The sequence below is a fragment of the Telmatherina bonti genome, assembly GCF_933228915.1.
Source record: "Telmatherina bonti genome assembly, chromosome: 14".
Taxonomy (NCBI): Eukaryota; Metazoa; Chordata; class Actinopteri; order Atheriniformes; family Telmatherinidae; genus Telmatherina; species Telmatherina bonti.
In genome coordinates, this window is record NC_136612.1 from 40,571,377 (window position 1) to 40,595,238 (window position 23,862).

Below are 23,862 nucleotides of genomic sequence, written 5' to 3' on the forward strand. Positions count from 1 at the left end.
CATTCATTCGTAAGAACCTGAACATATCTATCCATAAACAAAGAAGGCAGGTGCGTAGCTAAAAGTGCAGACATCTCTTGCAGTCGATTCTCTCTCGTTAAAATGTTTGCACCAAACCTCGACTCTCCAGACTTATTTTGCTGAAAGAACACAAATGTGATTATTGGGGGAGATTTTAACCAGTAATGAAACCCAAGTCTAGATATATCAAAAGTTACAAAGGCGAAATTATCACCCAAATCCCATGCAGCCATTGATATCCTGGAAGAGGATGACAATAAAAGTCCTTAAAATGATGGTTGTCCACAAATGAATTAAATTATGCTGCCCTTGAGTTTACCCCTCCTTAATTCAACACAGCAGTTAGTCTGTTTTTGTGGCTTGGTATAAGACCAAGCTAGAATAAAAATGTGTGCTATAAATGAGGACATAGGCCTCAACTTGCCAAGAATAGACTGTATCATTACACCTTCTCTCTGAAACAGATGTCCAAACTTTACGGAGCAGAGGAAGAAGCTCCGAGTTGTGTCCGGATTGAAAAACAACTAACTAAACCTATTCTTTATATCTCAAAGTGGGAGGGATCCCATACAAGAATTCAGTTTTGATGTTTGCAAGAAAGACCTGGCAGGCATTGCATCGCTTTCTTCACCTTGACCCTTTGTGTACTAAAAAAATCACCTCTCTGGCATAAACTGTGGACAGGAAAAACTCTTTAGTGGAAGTTCTGGGCAGAAGCAGGGATTACTTTCATTGGGGGTGTGTTTGAAGGTGACAACTGACAGTCAGATTCAAAGTCCCTAAACACAACTTTTGGAAATACTTGCAATTAAGAAGCTGTATACTACATGCACATAAAAAAATAGACCTTATACCCCAAGTAGATACACAAAATATAATACAGAGTACTCAGGGGGGTACGAGCAGGGCATCTAAGGACTACAATCTAATGAGACAGGCCCACCCTCCAAAGCTGGAAAGTCTGAAGAGGGTTTCGGAAGGGGACCTGCAGGGGGAGATAGCAACAGAGAAAAGGAAGAAAATCATCGGATCTGGGCACAAGGTATCTAGAGAGGTATAGACCCGGCTAATTACAGACAAAGTTACGTATTGGACTCCATGTAAAATTGCAAGACTTAAATCATGTGAGTCTGACTTGTGTTGGACATGTGAGAGGAGTAGAGGAACATTACTGCACATGCTGTATGAATGTGAACTGACACAGAAATTATGGGAAAGCATAACTTAATTTATTAACAAAGAACTATGGGTGAACCTATCTCAGTCTTGCCTTGTGTGTTCTGGGTTGAATAACAGAAGGGGTCCACCAGGAGATACTGTGGTGCAGGCTGGCATTGACTAACTGGGTGCAGAATAGCTTTTAGACACTGGAAATAAAAAAATTTTTTTTTAAAAAACTGTCCCATGTAGTAAATGCTGTCCATCCATCCATCTTCTGCCGCTTATCCGTCGGGTCGGGTCGAGGGGGCAGCAGCCTAAGCAGGGAAGCCCAGACTTCCCTCTCCCCAGCCACATTTGCCAACTCTGCAGGGGGATCCCGAGGCGTTCCCAGGCCAGCCGAGAGATATAATCCCTCCAGCGTGTCCTGGGTCTTCCCCGGGGTCTCCTCCCAGAGGGACGTGCCTGGAACACCTCACCAGGGAGGTCCAGGAGGCATCCTGACCAGATGCCCGAGCCACCTCAACTGGTTCCTCTCGATGCGGAGGAGCAGCGGCTCTACTCTGATCTACTCCCGGATGACCGAGCTCCTCACCCTATCTCTAAGGGAGAGCCCGGCCACCCTGCGGAGGAAACTCATTTCAGCCGCCTGTATACGAGATCTCCTTCTTTCGGTCACGACCCACAGCTCATGACCATAGGTGAGGGTAGGAACGTAGATCGACTGGTAAATCGAGAGCTTCGCCTTCTGGCTCAGCTCCTTCTTCACCACGGCAGACCGGCGCAAAGTTTAATACTCTGCCGTGAATCGCTCCAGCGAGAGCTGGAGATCACGACCAGATGAAGCCAACAGGACCACGTCATCTGCAAAAAGCAGGGACCCAATCCTGAGGCCACCAAGTCGGATCCCCTCAACACCTCGGCTGCAGCTAGAAATTCTGTCCATATAAGTTATGAACAGAATCGGTGATAAAGGGCAGCCTTGGCGGAGTCCAACCCTCACCGGAAACGAATCCGACTTACTACCGGCAATGCGGACCAAGCTCTGACACCTGTCATACAGGGACCGGACAGCTCGCACAAGGGGGTCCAGTACCCCATACTCCCGGAGTACTCCCCACAGGAGCCCCCAGGGGACACGGTCGAATGCCTTCTCCAGGTTGTCAAAGTACATGTGGACTGGTTGGGCAAACTCCCATGCCCCCTCCAGGACCCCAGAGAGGGTATAGAGCTGGTCCACTGTTCCGCGACCAGGACGAAAACCACACTGCTCCTCCTCAATCCGAGATTCGACTATCCGGCGGACCCTCCTCTCCAGGACCCCTGAATAGACCTTACCAGGGAGGCTGAGGAGTGTGATTCCCCTGTAATTGGAACACACCCTCCGGTCCCCCTTCTTAAAAAGAGGGACCACCACCCCAGTCTGCCAATCCAGCGGCACTGCCCCCGATGTCCACCTTTTTTGACCACCTCAGCGACTTCAGCCCCAGAGATAGGAGAGTCCACCCCTGAGTCCACCAGCTCTGCTTCCTCATCGGAAGACGTGTTGGTAGGATTGAGGAGGTCTTCGAAGTATTCCTTCCACCGACCCACAACGTCCCGAGTTGAGGTCAGCAGCTCCCCATCTCCACTGTACACAGTATTGATGGAGCACTGCTTCCCCCTCCTGAGCCGCCGGATGGTGGACCAGAATCTCCTCGAAGCCGTCCGGAAGTCTTTCTCCATGGCCTCACCGAACTCCTCCCATGCCCGAGTTTTTGCCTCGGCAACAGCCGAAGCCGCATGCCGCTTAGCCCGTCGGTACCCATCAGCTGCCTCCGGAGTCCCACAGGCCAAGAAGGCCCGATAGGACTCCTTCTTCAGCTTGACGGCATCCCTCACTGCTGGTGTCCACCAACGAGTCCTGGGATTACCGCCACGACAGGCACCAACGACCTTACAGCCACAGCTCCGGCTGGCCGTCTCAACAATAGAGGCACGGAACACAGCCCATTCAGACTCAATGTCCCCCGCCTCACTTGGGACATGTTCGAAGCTCTGCTGAAGGTGGGAGTTGAAGCTCGCTCTGACAGGGGACTCAGCCAGACGTTCCCAGCAGACCCTCACAACACGTTTGGGCCTGCCAGATCTGACCGGCTTCCTCCCCCACCATCTGAGCCAACTCACCACCAGGTGAGGTGAGATCAGTTGAAGCTCCGCCCCCCTCTTCACCCGACTGTCCAAGGCATGTGGCCGCAGGTCCGACGATACGACTACAAAATCGATCATTGAACTGCGGCCCAGGGAATCCTGATGCCAGGTGTACATATGGACACTCTTATGTTGGAACATGGTGTTCGTTATGGACAATCCATGACGAGCACAGAAGTACAATAACAAAACACTAGGGCCCAACCGATATGGACTTTTTGATACCGATACCAATATAAGACTTTAGAGCCGATCGCCGATATAATGACCGATAAATCCATCCACCAGAAAAAAATTCAAAAATATCACTCAAAACTAAAACACTACATTCTAAGCTCATTCTTAAACTCATGTCTACCTGTTAGACACCATGAAATATCTGAATTTTGAATGAACTGGGGCGTTTAAGTTCCTCCGCTCGCCATGACCACGCTGCACTTGTGTGGAACGATTATGCACGCAGCTTTCTTTTATTTTTTTCATATCAATCCGCGGATCACGTGTGTGCCGAACCATAGATACTGATCCGAAAGGATCGCAGATCAATGATGATCCGTTGCACCACTAATAATAATAAGTATTCAGAAGTTGTGTAAATGGCACGCAGCCACCAACTTTCACACGCGTTCACCAGGCTAAACACTGAGCATTACATTCCTCGCTGTAAAAAATCAAGTTTTCTGTCCTGTCTGTCTATCCGTCACAAAACACCAATATCTTTCTGATTGTATATAATATTAATCATGCTTGGGCCTGAAAATGTTGCATGGTGTGATGTACTGCACTACTGTTGCAGTAACAGTAGAACCCAGCGTGTGGATGGATGTATTAACACAGCAGGTTGCTACATGTTTTTTACGATGGCAAAGAGCCATTTAATGAAGACTAGACTTATTTTAAGTAAGAGAAAGAAACATAATAACTTTATGTCACTAAAAACACACCAGTTATGACGCTTTTATGCACTTAAGACAGCTATGCTTCACATATGCGCATGCTTAACTTTTAGCAAGGTAAGAATTATCGTAACTTTAAACACAGCGCGGCCACGAGGCACGCAATGACAAGTCTGTAGAGAATGTAAGAAGGAAAACATAACTGTGTTTATTTAACATTTTAACTTACCAGTGAAAAAATATAAAATGCTGGTGAGCAGACGTGACTTTACTCGGCTCAGCTGCGATCTGTTTCACTGTCCGGTGTGCTCTGTCTCGGCTTCCACGGTAGGAAGCCATGAGCAAGGATGACCCCGCCCCCGCTACTTATCAAGCAGATGGCGCCATCTGCAGGATAAGTAGCCCAATTTCCTTTTTAACTGGACAGTCTCATTAATGGAGATGCAGAAACAAATATATGGCAAAAATAAATCAATAAAAGAACTGCAATTTTTTACCAATTGCCGATATCACCCTGGACCAAGCAGCAACCTACGGTGGTTAAAAGTGAAGCCTATGCGGAAGTGCATAAAACTGCAGTTCCCCCTTCATCCACTCGGGGCTGCAAAACAGAGCAAATCCCCATAGACTCCCATGTTAAAAAGACCAACTTCACAGCAGAAATAAACATGTTTACAGCAGGAATAAACATGTTTACAACTTGGTTTAGGTTTATAGGTCAGGTTTACCTTCATGACAACTGTGTGAGGAGTGAATTTTTTTCTAACTCGCCCGTTTAAAAGTAATTTAATCTCGAAGTTCTGCATATTTAGGGGCGTGTCCTTTTGATTGAATCCAATCCAATCCAGTTTATTTATAAAGCACCGTTAAAAACAACAAAGTTGACCAAAGTGCTGTACAGAAGAAACAATAAAACATACATATTTACATCATAATTGGGGCATCAGCACATTGTTAATAGTAAAACAACCCTTTAAATTAGTAAAACGCCAAAGAGAAAAAATGAGTCTTCAGACAAGACTTAAAAACAAGAAGCGATTCAGCCTGTCTAATGTACAGGGGCAGCTTATTCCACAACTTGGGACCAATAACAGAAAAAGCTCGGTCACCTCTCAGTTTACGCTTCGTCTTAGGAACCACAAGCAGAAGTTGATCTGTGGACCTCAGAGAGCGTGTAGGGGAATACCTCACCAGCAGGTCTGACAGGTAGCGAGGGGCCAGACCGTTCAGGCATTTAAAAACAAATAAAAGAATCTTAAAATCAATTCTGTAACGGACAGGGAGCCAGTGAAGGGAAGACAAAATTGGTAAAACATGGTCAGACTTTCGAGATCCAGTTAAAAGACGCGCTGCAGCGTTCTGCACCAGCTGCAGCCGTGCGAGAGAGGACTGACTGATCCCACAGTACAGGGCGTTACAATAATCAAGCCGTGTGGTTACAAAAGCATGGATCAAAATTTCAAAATCATGTCGTGAGAGTGAGGACCTTATTTTTGCAAGCTGTCTCAGGTGGAAAAAACTTGCTTTCACCACAGCACTAATTTGTTTGTCCAATTTAAGTTCCTGATCCATTTTCACACCAAGATTGCAGACAGTAGGCTTAACAAACTGTGACAAGGATCCAAGGTTAACTGAGACAGCATCACCAACACTGCTAGGTCCAAGAAGAAGAACCTCTGTTTTTTTATCATTAAAATGCAAAAAATTTGTTGACATCCAAATTTTAATTTCATCAGTGCACTTTAAGAGTTCAGTGGCACTGAAGCTTTCTTGACGTTTGAGGGGAATGTAAATTTGGGTATCATCAGCATAAAGATGAAAAGACACACCAAGCCTTCGGAGAATAGACCCCAGCGGCAGCAGATACAATGAAAAAAGGAGCGGACCAAGGATTGATCCTTGTGGCACGCCACAATTCAAGGGGGCCGAGGTTGAAGCAAAGTCACCCAATCTCACACAAAAACTCCTATCTGCTAAGTAGGAACGGAACCACTCCAAGGCAGCCCCGTGAATGCCCACTGTGTTCTCGAGTCGGCACAGTAGGATTTCATGATCCACTGTGTCGAACGCAGCGGTCAGATCTAACAAAACCAGTGCAACAGTATGACCAGAGTCAGTATACATCAAAATGTCATTAAAGACTTTAAGTAGAGCAGACTGTGCTGTGCAAATTTTTAAAACCAGACTGAAAAACTTCAGGGATCTCATGTGCATCCAGAAATGCCTTCAATTGACAAAATACAATTTTCTCTAGTATTTTGGACAGGAATGGAAGCTTAGAAATTGGACGAAAGTTTGAAGGATCATTGTTATCAAGGCCAGACTTTTTTATTAATGGCTGAACAACAGCGTGCTTAAAGCATTTTGGCACCACTCCTTTTACCAAGCTTCCATTCACAAGATGTACAACAAAGGGTGCTATGGTTGGAAACACCTCTTTAAAGAGGCGCGGAGGAATGGAATCATCAGGTGAGCCCGCAGGCTTCATTCCACTAACAACCTTCTCCAAAATAGAGAGAGTCACAGGCTCCAACTGAGAGAATAAGGCAGTGCATGTGACAGAGTCAGACAGACAGACAGATTGAGGGGAAATAAGCGCCCTTGTGGTTACAACCTTATTCACAAAAAAGTTCAAAAAGTTCTCACACACTTTATGTGAGGCTTCAAGGCTGTCAGATTGGGGGACATTAAGAGAAGCATTCACCAAATTAAAGAGAGCCCGTGGGTTGTGCCTGTTAGCAGTAACCATATCAGAAAAATATTTTGACTTGGCTAATTTTACACATTTCTGATATCTGTGCAGACTGGCCTTTAACATTTGAAAAGAAATTTGCAACTTATCCTTTTTCCACTTGCGCTCAGCCCTCCTACACTCACGTCTCGCAGCGCGAGTGGACTCATTTAACCAAGGCTCAGATTTAGGCTTTGCCCGCCTAGCTTTTAGCGGAGCCACACTGTCCAAAATAGACACACAGAGCGAATCAAGACGAATTGCGAACTCATCAACGTCACAATCAGGGCTCAAAAAATCACTAGATAAAATGGACTGGTTAAAGGCAGTGGAGAACTGAGCCGCAGTGGACGAGTTAACGACACGACAGAGGCGCGCAGGACCTTGGTTGAAAGGTACCAATCTCCCGCTTCAAGTCAGAAAAACGTAGAACAACCGCGTTTTTTAGCCGGTTAACAACGTGACTTAGCTTTAGCCCGCTTACCTCCGTTAGCTGGTTAGCTCCTGTTATCTCCGGGTTAGCTCAGTTAGCTCTTAGCTACAGAAAGCTCAGAGTTCGCTAGATGTCAATCATCCACCATGACGCTCTCAGCCCCCCTCTCAGCTCCACCTCTTTGCCCATAATTGTATTTTGCCCCTGCTAAGATGGTGATGGCAGGAACCGCCCACCGAGCTTCAATTCAGCTCTTCAGAAACCTACAGGTGACGTCACAGAGGCTCCGCCCATCTCTTTATACAGTCTATGGTCTGTACTCATTCTTTTAGGTCTCAGTTCTGCATTCGACACTATTGATCACAATATTCTACTACAGAGGCTGGAACATGTTATTGGGATTAAAAGGACCGCATTAGACTGGTTCCAGTCATATTTATCTGATAGATTTCAGTTTGTAAATGTAAATGATGAGTCTTCCTCGCACACCAGGGTAAGTCATGGAGTTCCTCAGGGTTCTGTACTTGGACCAATACTTTTCACATCATACATGCTTCCCTTAGGAAATATCACCAGGCAGCATGGTATAAATTTTCATTGCTATGTGGATGACACTCAGATCTACCTCTCCATGAAGTCAGATGAAACCAATCAGTTTCTTAGATTACAAAGATGTCTTACAGACATCAAGACCTGGATGACTCTGAATTTTCTCCTTTTAAACTCAGACAAGACAGAGGTCGTTATCTTCGGGCTGAAAAACTTAGAACAAAATCATCCAGTTATGTAAATAATCTGGACGGCATTAATCTGGCCTCCAGTACCACTGTGAGGAATCTTGGAGTTATTATTGACCAGGACTTGTCTTTTAGCTCACATTTAAAACAGGTTTCTAGAACCGCCTTCTTCCACCTGCGTAATATTGCAAAAATTAGGAGCATCTTGTCTCAGAAAGATGCAGAAAAATGAGTCCATGCCTTTATTACTTCCAGACTGGATTACTGCAATTCCTTATTTATGGTTTGTCCCAAATATGCCCTGAAAAGTCTCCATCTGATCCAAAATGCTGCAGCGAGGGTTCTGATGAGGACTAGCAGGAGAGATCATATTTCACCAGTTTTAGCCTCTCTACACTGGCTCCCTGTTAAATCCAGGATAAAGTTTAAAATTCTTCTCCTCACATATAAAGCTCTCCATGACCAAGCTCCATTGGACATAAAAGATCTTATAGTTCCATATATTCCAAATAGAGCACTTGGCTCTCAGACTGCAGGTTTACTGGTGGTTCCCAGAGTCTCAAAGAGTCCTATGGGAGGAAGGGCCTTTAGCCATCAGGCTCCTCTCTTATGGAACCAGCTCCCACCGTGGGTTCGGGAGGCAGAGTCCTTCCACACCTTTAAGATGGAGCTGAAAACCTTCCTTTTCCATGATTCTTATAGTTAGGATATGAGCATCTCCTGAGTTGGAGTCTGCATGTACGGGACCCAACTGTCCAGGTTCTGCTCATTGCTCTTATAGTTATGGGTAGTCTAGCCATCCATTACTTATGTAGCAATGGGGATGTTACCTGATGCACTGAGAAGCACCTCGCTCTATTTCTCTATTAATGTATAAATATATGCCAATATTGCCGTCTCTAACATATTCCTCCTTTTTTCCGCAGGTCTTCCTGAATAAGTGCAGTTGTACATGTTGATCTGTCTTTCCTGTCCTCTCCACCCCAACCAGTCGAGGCAGATGGCTGCCCTCCCTGAGCCGGGTTCTGCCGGAGGTTTTCTTCCTGTTAAAGGGGAGTTTTTTCCTTCCCACTGTCGCCTCGTGCAGCTCAGGATGGGGGATTGGATCCAAGTCATGACTCGATGTAATCAGTTGGTTTCTATTATAGGATATGTATGAATTATGTGTCTGTAAAGTGTCCTGGGACAAAATTACTTGCGTCCAATAATGTCAAGTTCGAACCCTGATTTTTTTTACATTTTATCGTCCACTTTGTACCATAAAACAAATTTGAAAAATGAAAGGTCAAAAACCTGTGTTCACCTTCGTACAAGCAACATGTCACCTGCATAAAGGTTCCTAGTTAAATAAGTTGTTGCCATAAATGTACAGTGCTGCCATCTCGTGTACAAACAATTTATATACCAATCGGTCTTTTCAGAGCAAGATGAAGACTCAGCTCTTCACGGAAAACTTCAACACTCAGTATCGCTGTATTTGCTGGAAAGTTGGAGAACTTAGCCCAGTTCTTTGCAACAAACTTTATGGTATTAATTCTTTGTATTATAACATAGGGGATATTATGGGATGGGAAGGGTGAAAGCAAAAAAAAAAAAAGCCTGTAGCACTTCATGTAAGGCCCTGCGTCCAACTGGACAGTCCACCAGCACCTTCCTACCATGCCCTCTACTGTTCATTGTTCATTTCCATTTATGCAGTGGAGGTCTCCACTGATCTCCACGTGAACTTTCATGTTTCCAAACACAAACCAAATAAAGCAACGACAGCAGATAACGGCAATAATGAACACGCTGAAGCTTCTGGACTAACACTTGTTTTCTAGACGAGGAAGCTGAAACAGGAACAGTGGTGATACGAGCAGCCACACGCCGAGCTGCTGCAGGACTTTATTCAACGTGGGGCTTTTAATTTGAAAGCCGCCGTTTGTTTTTTTCTGCTTCTTTCTGTTCTAAAGGACGGGACGTTTCAGTTTCCATGACAATTATTTCTTCTGATGATCTGTCTCATTGTTCCTCCATTCTGTTTTAAAATGACAGGAATGTTGACGTTAGAGGGTGTTGCATGGTGACAGCCCCGCCCCCTCCAGTCCCCGCCACACATGGAAGGCGTCGCTATGGAAACAGCAGTAAACGGTCTGGAAGAAAACAGACCGTTTACTGCTTCCACTGTTAACAGGAAGGACGTGGTGTGATGACGTGATGAAAACGGACGCCTGGCGCCGTGTCCAGCATCCTCCATGGAGAGAACGTGGAAGTCATGCAGGCTTCCAGGGTTCCTTCTGCTGGCAGCAAGCCGACGAGGCCGTAGTTCTGTCATTTATTCTCCATGTGAAGCTGGCTGAAAGTACCTGCAACCACAGCTGAGGTTGCCATGGAAACCATATGAAGTTAGAATCCAAACTCTTCAGGTGGGACCCCAGACGGTTACATTCAGGCTTTGGGGATTTAGTTTCCACATTTTATGAGAGTTTGAAGCATCAGAACGTGTAAACAAGATGAAAACAGCACCTGGTTCTGCTGCTGGTTCTGGGCCTGCTGCTGGTTCTGGTGCTGCTGCTGCAGCTGCTGGTTCTGGTGGTGCTGCAGCTGCTGCGCCCTCAGCTGCTGGAACTGCTGCTGTTGCTGCTGCTGCTGCTGCTGCTGCTGCTGCTGGGCGTGCTGGAACTGCTGGAACCCGTGCACCTGCACCATCTGCTGCATCTGAGCCGGACCTCCGACTGCGGGGGGACGGACAAGTAGGTGAAGGACCGGTTCTGGCTGCGGCTCGGGCTGCAGCAGGAGGCTCAAACATGAAACGTGCCAAAGCAGAGAGCGAAAAGGAGCGCGGCTCTGACAGCGCCGACACGGAGCCGGCGGGCGCATTCACGGCAAACGTCACACGGAGGAAACACTCACTGGCTTGTGGGTTTCCAGCCACCCCTGCCATGGCATGCTGGCCTATCTGCATCGGCCCCATGGCCCCCATGCCCCCCACTGGAGCGCCGGCAGGGCGAGGCCCCATGCCGATGGCGCCCGGGCCCCCTCCAACCCCTGTCAGGTTAGTCAGGGCATTCATGGGATCTAGCAAAAGGGCAGACAACAGACAACATTACGCCGCTCCGACATGCAGCAGAATCCATGAGCGCCGTGGGTCCGGTACAAACCGGGCCAGAGAGCAGCAGAGAAGCCCAGACAGGAAGGAGCGCTCCACCTACCTGGACCTCCCAGAGCCTTCTTATCTGTAGGAGACACAGGCATCAATACGTCTGATTACTTCTCACAGAAAACATCCAGACTGATGACCGGCGGATGGAGGCGGAGCGACAGAACCAGGAAGACGTGGTGCCGCCCCGCCCCGCCCCGCCGCGGTGACTGGAGGAAGGCAACACTTACGGATGTCTCTGAAGTGTATGATGAGCCGGGCCACCAGAGAAAGGTACTCCTCCTGAAACACACAGCACAAGGTTTCACCACATCCTGGAAAAGCATGACCAGAGGAACACATTGGAGCTGCACACGGCAAGGAGCAGCTGGACCAGTCAGACCACGCATCTACCAACACCTGGAGGTGACTGGACCTGGTCCAGGTCCAGTCAGCCGGTCCAGGTCCAGTCAGCGGGTCCAGTCAGCGGGTCCAGGTCCAGTCAGCGGGTCCAGTCAGCGGGTCCAGGTCCAGTCAGCCGGTCCAGGTCCAGTCAGCCGGTCCAGGTCCAGTCAGCGGGTCCAGTCAGCGGGTCCAGGTCCAGTCAGCGGGTCCAGTCAGCGGGTCCAGGTCCAGTCAGCAGGTCCAGGTCCAGTCAGCCGGTCCAGGTCCAGTCAGCGGGTCCAGGTCCAGTCAGCCGGTCCAGGTCCAGTCAGCCGGTCCAGGTCCAGTCAGCGGGTCCAGTCAGCGGGTCCAGGTCCAGTCAGCGGGTCCAGGTCCAGTCAGCGGGTCCAGGTCCAGTCAGCCGGTCCAGGTCCAGTCAGCCGGTCCAGGTCCAGTCAGCGGGTCCAGGTCCAGTCAGCGGGTCCAGTCAGCGGGTCCAGGTCCAGTCAGCGGGTCCAGTCAGCCGGTCCAGGTCCAGTCAGCGGGTCCAGTCAGCCGGTCCAGGTCCAGTCAGCGGGTCCAGGTCCAGTCAGCGGGTCCAGGTCCAGTCAGCGGGTCCAGTCAGCCGGTCCAGGTCCAGTCAGCGGGTCCAGGTCCAGTCAGCGGGTCCAGGTCCAGTCAGCGGGTCCAGTCAGCCGGTCCAGGTCCAGTCAGCGGGTCCAGTCAGCCGGTCCAGGTCCAGTCAGCGGGTCCAGTCAGCCGGTCCAGGTCCAGTCAGCGGGTCCAGGTCCAGTCAGCCGGTCCAGGTCCAGTCAGCCGGTCCAGTCAGCGGGTCCAGGTCCAGTCAGCGGGTCCAGTCAGCCGGTCCAGGTCCAGTCAGCCGGTCCAGGTCCAGTCAGCCGGTCCAGGTCCAGTCAGCGGGTCCAGGTCCAGTCAGCGGGTCCAGTCAGCGGGTCCAGGTCCAGTCAGCGGGTCCAGTCAGCGGGTCCAGGTCCAGTCAGCCGGTCCAGTCAGCGGGTCCAGGTCCAGTCAGCCGGTCCAGGTCCAGTCAGCCGGTCCAGGTCCAGTCAGCGGGTCCAGTCAGCCGGTCCAGGTCCAGTCAGCCGGTCCAGGTCCAGTCAGCGGGTCCAGTCAGCCGGTCCAGGTCCAGTCAGCGGGTCCAGTCAGCGGGTCCAGGTCCAGTCAGCGGGTCCAGGTCCAGTCAGCCGGTCCAGGTCCAGTCAGCGGGTCCAGTCAGCGGGTCCAGGTCCAGTCAGCGGGTCCAGTCAGCCGGTCCAGGTCCAGTCAGCGGGTCCAGTCAGCCGGTCCAGGTCCAGTCAGCCGGTCCAGTCAGCCGGTCCAGGTCCAGTCAGCGGGTCCAGGTCCAGTCAGCGGGTCCAGTCAGCCAGTCCAGGTCCAGTCAGCGGGTCCAGGTCCAGTCAGCGGGTCCAGGTCCAGTCAGCGGGTCCAGGTCCAGTCAGCGGGTCCAGTCAGCGGGTCCAGGTCCAGTCAGCGGGTCCAGTCAGCCGGTCCAGGTCCAGTCAGCGGGTCCAGGTCCAGTCAGCGGGTCCAGTCAGCGGGTCCAGGTCCAGTCAGCGGGTCCAGTCAGCCGGTCCAGGTCCAGTCAGCGGGTCCAGGTCCAGTCAGCCGGTCCAGTCAGCGGGTCCAGGTCCAGTCAGCGGGTCCAGTCAGCCGGTCCAGGTCCAGTCAGCGGGTCCAGGTCCAGTCAGCCGGTCCAGGTCCAGTCAGCGGGTCCAGGTCCAGTCAGCGGGTCCAGTCAGCGGGTCCAGGTCCAGTCAGCGGGTCCAGGTCCAGTCAGCCGGTCCAGGTCCAGTCAGCGGGTCCAGTCAGCGGGTCCAGGTCCAGTCAGCGGGTCCAGTCAGCGGGTCCAGGTCCAGTCAGCCGGTCCAGGTCCAGTCAGCCGGTCCAGGTCCAGTCAGCGGGTCCAGTCAGCGGGTCCAGGTCCAGTCAGCGGGTCCAGTCAGCGGGTCCAGGTCCAGTCAGCAGGTCCAGGTCCAGTCAGCCGGTCCAGGTCCAGTCAGCGGGTCCAGGTCCAGTCAGCCGGTCCAGGTCCAGTCAGCCGGTCCAGGTCCAGTCAGCGGGTCCAGTCAGCGGGTCCAGGTCCAGTCAGCGGGTCCAGGTCCAGTCAGCGGGTCCAGGTCCAGTCAGCGGGTCCAGGTCCAGTCAGCCGGTCCAGGTCCAGTCAGCCGGTCCAGGTCCAGTCAGCGGGTCCAGGTCCAGTCAGCGGGTCCAGTCAGCGGGTCCAGGTCCAGTCAGCGGGTCCAGTCAGCCGGTCCAGGTCCAGTCAGCGGGTCCAGTCAGCCGGTCCAGGTCCAGTCAGCGGGTCCAGGTCCAGTCAGCGGGTCCAGGTCCAGTCAGCGGGTCCAGTCAGCCGGTCCAGGTCCAGTCAGCGGGTCCAGGTCCAGTCAGCGGGTCCAGGTCCAGTCAGCGGGTCCAGTCAGCCGGTCCAGGTCCAGTCAGCGGGTCCAGTCAGCCGGTCCAGGTCCAGTCAGCGGGTCCAGTCAGCCGGTCCAGGTCCAGTCAGCGGGTCCAGGTCCAGTCAGCCGGTCCAGGTCCAGTCAGCCGGTCCAGTCAGCGGGTCCAGGTCCAGTCAGCGGGTCCAGTCAGCCGGTCCAGGTCCAGTCAGCCGGTCCAGGTCCAGTCAGCCGGTCCAGGTCCAGTCAGCGGGTCCAGGTCCAGTCAGCGGGTCCAGTCAGCGGGTCCAGGTCCAGTCAGCGGGTCCAGTCAGCGGGTCCAGGTCCAGTCAGCCGGTCCAGTCAGCGGGTCCAGGTCCAGTCAGCCGGTCCAGGTCCAGTCAGCCGGTCCAGGTCCAGTCAGCGGGTCCAGTCAGCCGGTCCAGGTCCAGTCAGCCGGTCCAGGTCCAGTCAGCGGGTCCAGTCAGCCGGTCCAGGTCCAGTCAGCGGGTCCAGTCAGCGGGTCCAGGTCCAGTCAGCGGGTCCAGGTCCAGTCAGCCGGTCCAGGTCCAGTCAGCGGGTCCAGTCAGCGGGTCCAGGTCCAGTCAGCGGGTCCAGTCAGCCGGTCCAGGTCCAGTCAGCGGGTCCAGTCAGCCGGTCCAGGTCCAGTCAGCCGGTCCAGTCAGCCGGTCCAGGTCCAGTCAGCGGGTCCAGGTCCAGTCAGCGGGTCCAGTCAGCCAGTCCAGGTCCAGTCAGCGGGTCCAGGTCCAGTCAGCGGGTCCAGGTCCAGTCAGCGGGTCCAGGTCCAGTCAGCGGGTCCAGTCAGCGGGTCCAGGTCCAGTCAGCGGGTCCAGTCAGCCGGTCCAGGTCCAGTCAGCGGGTCCAGGTCCAGTCAGCGGGTCCAGTCAGCGGGTCCAGGTCCAGTCAGCGGGTCCAGTCAGCCGGTCCAGGTCCAGTCAGCGGGTCCAGGTCCAGTCAGCGGGTCCAGTCAGCCGGTCCAGGTCCAGTCAGCGGGTCCAGTCAGCCGGTCCAGGTCCAGTCAGCGGGTCCAGGTCCAGTCAGCGGGTCCAGGTCCAGTCAGCGGGTCCAGTCAGCCGGTCCAGGTCCAGTCAGCGGGTCCAGGTCCAGTCAGCGGGTCCAGGTCCAGTCAGCGGGTCCAGTCAGCCGGTCCAGGTCCAGTCAGCGGGTCCAGTCAGCCGGTCCAGGTCCAGTCAGCGGGTCCAGTCAGCCGGTCCAGGTCCAGTCAGCGGGTCCAGGTCCAGTCAGCCGGTCCAGGTCCAGTCAGCCGGTCCAGTCAGCGGGTCCAGGTCCAGTCAGCGGGTCCAGTCAGCCGGTCCAGGTCCAGTCAGCCGGTCCAGGTCCAGTCAGCCGGTCCAGGTCCAGTCAGCGGGTCCAGGTCCAGTCAGCGGGTCCAGTCAGCGGGTCCAGGTCCAGTCAGCGGGTCCAGTCAGCGGGTCCAGGTCCAGTCAGCCGGTCCAGTCAGCGGGTCCAGGTCCAGTCAGCCGGTCCAGGTCCAGTCAGCCGGTCCAGGTCCAGTCAGCGGGTCCAGTCAGCCGGTCCAGGTCCAGTCAGCCGGTCCAGGTCCAGTCAGCGGGTCCAGTCAGCCGGTCCAGGTCCAGTCAGCGGGTCCAGTCAGCGGGTCCAGGTCCAGTCAGCGGGTCCAGGTCCAGTCAGCCGGTCCAGGTCCAGTCAGCGGGTCCAGTCAGCGGGTCCAGGTCCAGTCAGCGGGTCCAGTCAGCCGGTCCAGGTCCAGTCAGCGGGTCCAGTCAGCCGGTCCAGGTCCAGTCAGCCGGTCCAGTCAGCCGGTCCAGGTCCAGTCAGCGGGTCCAGGTCCAGTCAGCGGGTCCAGTCAGCCAGTCCAGGTCCAGTCAGCGGGTCCAGGTCCAGTCAGCGGGTCCAGGTCCAGTCAGCGGGTCCAGGTCCAGTCAGCGGGTCCAGTCAGCGGGTCCAGGTCCAGTCAGCGGGTCCAGTCAGCCGGTCCAGGTCCAGTCAGCGGGTCCAGGTCCAGTCAGCGGGTCCAGTCAGCGGGTCCAGGTCCAGTCAGCGGGTCCAGTCAGCCGGTCCAGGTCCAGTCAGCGGGTCCAGGTCCAGTCAGCCGGTCCAGTCAGCGGGTCCAGGTCCAGTCAGCGGGTCCAGTCAGCCGGTCCAGGTCCAGTCAGCGGGTCCAGGTCCAGTCAGCCGGTCCAGGTCCAGTCAGCGGGTCCAGGTCCAGTCAGCGGGTCCAGTCAGCGGGTCCAGGTCCAGTCAGCGGGTCCAGGTCCAGTCAGCCGGTCCAGGTCCAGTCAGCGGGTCCAGTCAGCGGGTCCAGGTCCAGTCAGCGGGTCCAGTCAGCGGGTCCAGGTCCAGTCAGCCGGTCCAGGTCCAGTCAGCCGGTCCAGGTCCAGTCAGCGGGTCCAGTCAGCGGGTCCAGGTCCAGTCAGCGGGTCCAGTCAGCGGGTCCAGGTCCAGTCAGCAGGTCCAGGTCCAGTCAGCCGGTCCAGGTCCAGTCAGCGGGTCCAGGTCCAGTCAGCCGGTCCAGGTCCAGTCAGCCGGTCCAGGTCCAGTCAGCGGGTCCAGTCAGCGGGTCCAGGTCCAGTCAGCGGGTCCAGGTCCAGTCAGCGGGTCCAGGTCCAGTCAGCGGGTCCAGGTCCAGTCAGCCGGTCCAGGTCCAGTCAGCCGGTCCAGGTCCAGTCAGCGGGTCCAGGTCCAGTCAGCGGGTCCAGTCAGCGGGTCCAGGTCCAGTCAGCGGGTCCAGTCAGCCGGTCCAGGTCCAGTCAGCGGGTCCAGTCAGCCGGTCCAGGTCCAGTCAGCGGGTCCAGGTCCAGTCAGCGGGTCCAGGTCCAGTCAGCGGGTCCAGTCAGCCGGTCCAGGTCCAGTCAGCGGGTCCAGGTCCAGTCAGCGGGTCCAGGTCCAGTCAGCGGGTCCAGTCAGCCGGTCCAGGTCCAGTCAGCGGGTCCAGTCAGCCGGTCCAGGTCCAGTCAGCGGGTCCAGTCAGCCGGTCCAGGTCCAGTCAGCGGGTCCAGGTCCAGTCAGCCGGTCCAGGTCCAGTCAGCCGGTCCAGTCAGCGGGTCCAGGTCCAGTCAGCGGGTCCAGTCAGCCGGTCCAGGTCCAGTCAGCCGGTCCAGGTCCAGTCAGCCGGTCCAGGTCCAGTCAGCGGGTCCAGGTCCAGTCAGCGGGTCCAGTCAGCGGGTCCAGGTCCAGTCAGCGGGTCCAGTCAGCGGGTCCAGGTCCAGTCAGCCGGTCCAGTCAGCGGGTCCAGGTCCAGTCAGCCGGTCCAGGTCCAGTCAGCCGGTCCAGGTCCAGTCAGCGGGTCCAGTCAGCCGGTCCAGGTCCAGTCAGCCGGTCCAGGTCCAGTCAGCGGGTCCAGTCAGCCGGTCCAGGTCCAGTCAGCGGGTCCAGTCAGCGGGTCCAGGTCCAGTCAGCGGGTCCAGGTCCAGTCAGCCGGTCCAGGTCCAGTCAGCGGGTCCAGTCAGCGGGTCCAGGTCCAGTCAGCGGGTCCAGTCAGCCGGTCCAGGTCCAGTCAGCGGGTCCAGTCAGCCGGTCCAGGTCCAGTCAGCCGGTCCAGTCAGCCGGTCCAGGTCCAGTCAGCGGGTCCAGGTCCAGTCAGCGGGTCCAGTCAGCCAGTCCAGGTCCAGTCAGCGGGTCCAGGTCCAGTCAGCGGGTCCAGGTCCAGTCAGCGGGTCCAGTCAGCGGGTCCAGGTCCAGTCAGCGGGTCCAGTCAGCCGGTCCAGGTCCAGTCAGCGGGTCCAGGTCCAGTCAGCGGGTCCAGTCAGCGGGTCCAGGTCCAGTCAGCGGGTCCAGTCAGCCGGTCCAGGTCCAGTCAGCGGGTCCAGGTCCAGTCAGCCGGTCCAGTCAGCGGGTCCAGGTCCAGTCAGCGGGTCCAGTCAGCCGGTCCAGGTCCAGTCAGCGGGTCCAGGTCCAGTCAGCCGGTCCAGGTCCAGTCAGCGGGTCCAGGTCCAGTCAGCGGGTCCAGTCAGCGGGTCCAGGTCCAGTCAGCGGGTCCAGGTCCAGTCAGCCGGTCCAGGTCCAGTCAGCGGGTCCAGTCAGCGGGTCCAGGTCCAGTCAGCGGGTCCAGGTCCAGTCAGCCGGTCCAGGTCCAGTCAGCCGGTCCAGGTCCAGTCAGCGGGTCCAGTCAGCGGGTCCAGGTCCAGTCAGCGGGTCCAGTCAGCGGGTCCAGGTCCAGTCAGCAGGTCCAGGTCCAGTCAGCCGGTCCAGGTCCAGTCAGCGGGTCCAGGTCCAGTCAGCCGGTCCAGGTCCAGTCAGCCGGTCCAGGTCCAGTCAGCGGGTCCAGTCAGCGGGTCCAGGTCCAGTCAGCGGGTCCAGGTCCAGTCAGCGGGTCCAGGTCCAGTCAGCGGGTCCAGGTCCAGTCAGCCGGTCCAGGTCCAGTCAGCCGGTCCAGGTCCAGTCAGCGGGTCCAGGTCCAGTCAGCGGGTCCAGTCAGCGGGTCCAGGTCCAGTCAGCGGGTCCAGTCAGCCGGTCCAGGTCCAGTCAGCGGGTCCAGTCAGCCGGTCCAGGTCCAGTCAGCGGGTCCAGGTCCAGTCAGCGGGTCCAGGTCCAGTCAGCGGGTCCAGTCAGCCGGTCCAGGTCCAGTCAGCGGGTCCAGGTCCAGTCAGCGGGTCCAGGTCCAGTCAGCGGGTCCAGTCAGCCGGTCCAGGTCCAGTCAGCGGGTCCAGTCAGCCGGTCCAGGTCCAGTCAGCGGGTCCAGTCAGCCGGTCCAGGTCCAGTCAGCGGGTCCAGGTCCAGTCAGCCGGTCCAGGTCCAGTCAGCCGGTCCAGTCAGCGGGTCCAGGTCCAGTCAGCGGGTCCAGTCAGCCGGTCCAGGTCCAGTCAGCCGGTCCAGGTCCAGTCAGCGGGTCCAGGTCCAGTCAGCGGGTCCAGTCAGCGGGTCCAGGTCCAGTCAGCGGGTCCAGTCAGCGGGTCCAGGTCCAGTCAGCCGGTCCAGTCAGCGGGTCCAGGTCCAGTCAGCCGGTCCAGGTCCAGTCAGCGGGTCCAGGTCCAGTCAGCGGGTCCAGGTCCAGTCAGCGGGTCCAGGTCCAGTCAGCAGGTCCAGGTCCAGTCAGCCGGTCCAGTCAGCCGGTCCAGGTCCAGTCAGCCGGTCCAGGTCCAGTCAGCAGGTCCAGGTCCAGTCAGCAGGTCCAGTCAGCAGGTCCAGTCAGCGGGTCCAACCAACAGGTCCAGTCAGCAGGTCCAACCAATAGGTCCAGTTAGCAGGTCCAGTTAGCAGGTCCAACCAACAGGTCCAGTCAGCAGGTCCAACCAATAGGTCCAGTCAGCAGGTCCAGTTAGCAGGTCCAGTCAGCAGGTCCAACCAATAGGTCCAGTTAGCAGGTCCAACCAATAGGTCCAGTTAGCAGGTCCAACCAATAGGTCCAGTCAGCAGGTCCAGTTAGCAGGTCCAACCAACAGGTCCAGTCAGCAGGTCCAACCAACAGGTCCAGTCAGCAGGTCCAACCAATAGGTCCAGTTAGCAGGTCCAACCAATAGGTCCAGTTAGCAGGTCCAACCAATAGGTCCAGTCAGCAGGTCCAACCAACAGGTCCAGTCAGCAGGTCCAACCAACAGGTCCAGTCAGCAGGTCCAACCAGCGGGTCAAGTCAGCAGGTCCAACCAACAGGTCCAGTCAGCAGGTCCAACCAACAGGTCCAGTCAGCAGGTCCAACCAATAGGTCCAGTCAGCAGGTCCAACCAACAGGTCCAGTCAGCAGGTCCAACCAACAGGTCCAGTCAGCAGGTCCAACCAACAGGTCCAGTCAGCAGGTCCAACCAGCGGGTCAAGTCAGCAGGTCCAACCAACAGGTCCAGTCAGCAGGTCCAACCAACAGGTCCAGTCAGCAGGTCCAACCAATAGGTCCAGTCAGCAGGTCCAACCAATAGGTCCAGTCAGCAGGTCCAGTTAGCAGGTCCAACCAATAGGTCCAGTCAGCAGGTCCAGTTAGCAGGTCCAACCAACAGGTCCAGTCAGTAGGTCCAACCAACAGGTCCAGTCAGCAGGTCCAACCAACAGGTCCAGTCAGCAGGTCCAACCAATAGGTCCAGTCAGCAGGTCCAACCAATAGGTCCAGTCAGCAGGTCCAACCAATAGGTCCAGTCAGCAGGTCCAACCAATAGGTCCAGTCAGCAGGTCCAACCAATAGGTCCAGTCAGCAGGTCCAGTTAGCAGGTCCAACCAATAGGTCCAGTCAGCAGGTCCAGTTAGCAGGTCCAACCAACAGGTCCAGTCAGCAGGTCCAACCAACAGGTCCAGTCAGCAGGTCCAACCAACAGGTCCAGTCAGCAGGTCCAACCAATAGGTCCAGTCAGCAGGTCCAACCAATAGGTCCAGTCAGCAGGTCCAGTTAGCAGGTCCAACCAATAGGTCCAGTCAGCAGGTCCAGTTAGCAGGTCCAACCAACAGGTCCAGTCAGCAGGTCCAACCAGCGGGTCAAGTCAGCAGGTTTTCCTGCCTGGATTCTTCAGCATGTTCATATGAACCCTGATCCTACCTGCATGGTGGAATAGTGGTTGGCCTCACAGCAACAAGGTCGCTGGTTCAAGCCTGGTCCAGACCAGAGACCGGACCAGGCTCCAGACCAAAAACCGGATCAGAGACCTGACCAGAGACCAGCACAAGGCACCGAACCAGAGACCAGACCAGGCTCCAAACCAGGCACCGGACCAGAGACCAGACCAGGAAGTTTACCGTGTGGTACTTACTCTGGTTTTGGCTTTGACAAAGACGTGGTTCTCCATTTCAGTGCTGGACTTGTTCACAGTTCCTGCTTTCCTCATGGCGTCGTCACTGCACGCACACACACATTTCTTGTCAGAGAAACTGGAATAAATACTGAAATATGAGCCAGTATTGGTTCAGAGAGAGAACCTCAACTCGTCAGCCGCGTGACGGAGAACCTCATCAGGAACGTCCAGTTAAATGTTCTTCTTTCCACTGGGTTTTATTTAAGTTCATTTTCATCTGTTTCTGTAAAGCTGGAATTGATCCTGACTTTTATTGTGTTTATTTACAGTTAGTTCTTTTTCTTGTTTTAATTTTAAATGATGCTTTTATTCATCCTGTTGCTGATTTTTTTTTTTTTTTGTAAATAAACTTGTTTTACGAACCATTAAAATGCTGGGTAGAATTCTAGTTTCCATTTATTGAGCAATAGTTTTTTTTAAATACAGAATGAAAGATCAATGCAGAGAAAACTCTTGAAATGTAAACTGTAGCTACAGAATTACACAATGTCCTTGTTATTATCTGCAGCTTTTTAACTCTATAATTCCTTTTAGAGTGTGAAGAACTTCAGTAAAATTGTTTTATAGTGATGCTAACAGGGTTAGCTCCAGGTGACACTGATTAACTTTAGCTGCTAACATGTAAACAAACTGGACAGAAACTCTCAGCAGTTGGAAATCTGTAGATTTTATGTGAGGCGAACAGAGGACCGGACCTGAAAGCTTCCCACCAGGTCTGTGAACATGCGTTACGTTCATACTTTGCAGTTTTCTTTCTTTATTCACGTTTTTAGCTTCAGTCTGAAGCAGCGCTCTGCTAGCCGAGCTAATGCTAGGTTAGCTCATGTGGCTAAGCTAGCGGAAACTCAAACCGAGTGAAAACCGCGACAAAAAGTTTCTCACATCTGAGCCACGACTTTCTGACGGATCTGCGAACTTCTCCATTCGCTTTCTGTTCCTGGGACTTCCATGAAGAAAAGGATTTATTTTTAGTTGCGGGTTTTAATTGAACAGTAGCTAGCTTTAACGTTCCTTCTTCTTATACGGATATAATGAAGGCTGCAGCGCGCCAAGGTTGCCAGATCGTGCTAGAAAAACAAGCGAACTGCCCGTCAAAGAATTATTAAAGAAAACATTAAAAGTAAATCCAGACATATAAATCAACGACAGATATCAAATCATAGTACACAATATATAAAACAAAAATGTTACACGTCCTATAAGAAACCCTCAAATCTAAATTCTAAATAATACGATTAATTGATTTCAATAATTACAGATCAAATCTAAAGATTTACTTTTCGGATTATTAAATATTAAAACACTCAAGCGTGAGTTTGAATAATAGTTTCCATATATTGAGTGACATTCTTATGGTTTAATTATTTTTATATTTAAACAGAACTTTAAAAAAAAAAAAAAAAGTACAGAAAATTTATCAAGTTTAAATGAAAATTAAATGTAATACAGATGTTTTAAATAAATGTAAACTGTAGCTAAAGAATTACACAATGTCCTTGTTATTATCCGCAGCTATTTATCTCTGTAATTCCTTTAGAGTGTGAAGAACTTCAGTAAACGTGTTTTATAGTGATGCTAACAGGGTTAGCTCCAGGTGACACTGATTAGCTTTACCTGCTAACATGTAAACAAACTGGACAGAAACTCTCAGCAGTTGAAAATCTGTAGATTTTATGTGAGGCGAACAGAAGACCGGACCTGAAAGCTTCCCACCAGGTCTGTGAACCCGCGTTACGTTCATACTTTGCAGTTTTTTTTTTTCTTTATTCACGTTTTTAGCTTCAGTCTGAAGCAGCGCTCTGCTAGCCGAGCTAATGCTAGGTTAGCTCATGTGGCTAGGCTAGCGGAAACTCAAACCGACTGAAAACCGAGACAAAACAGTTTCTCACATCTGAGCCACGACTTTCTGCCGGAACTGCGGACTTCTCCAGTTGCTTTCCGCTCCAGGGACTTCCATGAAGAAAATGATTTATCTTTAGCTGCAGATTTTAATGAAACAGTAGCTGGAACGTTTCCCTCTGCGCCTCCTCCTTCTTCTACGTTTGTAAGAATGGCTGCAGTTTTCCCGGAAAGAGGCGCTGAGCCGCCAGGTGGACAGATGCGGAACTGCAGAAAACGGTTTCCATCGAGGGGCGTTGGAAAGCATCCCTTCACTAGGAAACAAACAAATACATGACTGAATACATCAATAATTCTGATCTAGTAAAAAAACAACAACAACAACAACAAAAAAAACTAATGAAATAAAAACATTGTCAGAATTTTTGGTAAATTCAGTGTTGGAACCTGCACTGGTCCTTTTCTCACAACTTGACATCACAACTTGAGATCGATAGCACTCTAGATACTTGATAGATAGCCGTCAGATAGCACTCTTGGCCACAGTGCAGGTCATCACTTTCTGGCCTTGTGCACCAGAAGTTAAGTCAGTGTCAGAAAGTGTCCCACGTTGCTTGTTGGGTGACAAAGGGGGCAAGGTGGTTCCTGGAGGGTTTAGATGGAGGGGAGCTTCCAGGTTCAATTCAATTCAATTCATCTTTATTTATATAGCGTCAAATCACGGCAATGCCATCTCAAGACGCTTTACAGACAGAGAGGAAAACATAATGAAAGCCAATTCATAACAGCCTATATAAGGAAACCAACAGATTGGAGGTCCGACTCAATCTCCCATCCTGAGCAAGCACACTGGCGACAGTGGGAAGGAAAAACTCCCTTTTAACAGGAAGGAAACCTCCGGCAGAACCCGGCTCAAGGACAGGCAGCCATCTGCCTCTGCTGTGTGGGGGGAAGAGGACAGAAAGACAACAGACAACAGGAACTGCTACTCCCGGCCAGGGAGACCTGCTGAGACAGGAGACATACATGTTAATGATGCAACACTGTTATATACTTTTTAAGTAAAGACTTGATGACAGCAGTTTTAAATGGTCTGTTCTCCTCGGGGCCCCCAAATTCCCTGAGATGGTGCTGCACCTGACAGCTTGTTTATCTTCTGGATTACCTGCTTAGTGGTCACGGGAAGTTGCCCCGACATGTTTGGGGCCGCTGTCCGGTCTGAGGAAGCTTCGGGAGGGCCCATACT

The 23,862-nt window shown here is 53.3% G+C and overlaps 1 protein-coding gene across 4 annotated transcripts in view; it reads right to left on the reverse strand.

Moving 5' to 3' along the window:
• The window catches only part of med15 (mediator complex subunit 15), a 38,184-nt gene extending 15,378 nt beyond the window's left edge, over positions 1-22,806 (reverse strand). For 2 of the 4 annotated variants that reach the window (XM_079252785.1, XM_079252783.1), the window contains exons 1-6: positions 22,667-22,806; positions 20,736-20,820; positions 11,539-11,590; positions 11,361-11,384; positions 11,062-11,226; positions 10,675-10,883 (exon numbers count right to left, since the gene is read on the reverse strand). In XM_079252785.1, coding sequence (XP_079108911.1) covers positions 10,675-10,883; positions 11,062-11,226; positions 11,361-11,384; positions 11,539-11,590; positions 20,736-20,820; positions 22,667-22,734 — 603 coding nt within the window. In that variant the 5' untranslated portion in view covers positions 22,735-22,806. Of the gene's footprint in view, positions 1-10,674; positions 10,884-11,061; positions 11,227-11,360; positions 11,385-11,538; positions 11,591-20,735; positions 20,821-21,659; positions 21,796-22,666 lie in introns of those variants that run through there. The other 2 variants (XM_079252784.1, XM_079252786.1) reach the window with 2 other exon arrangements.
• Between the last annotated feature and the right edge of the window lie 1,056 nt (positions 22,807-23,862).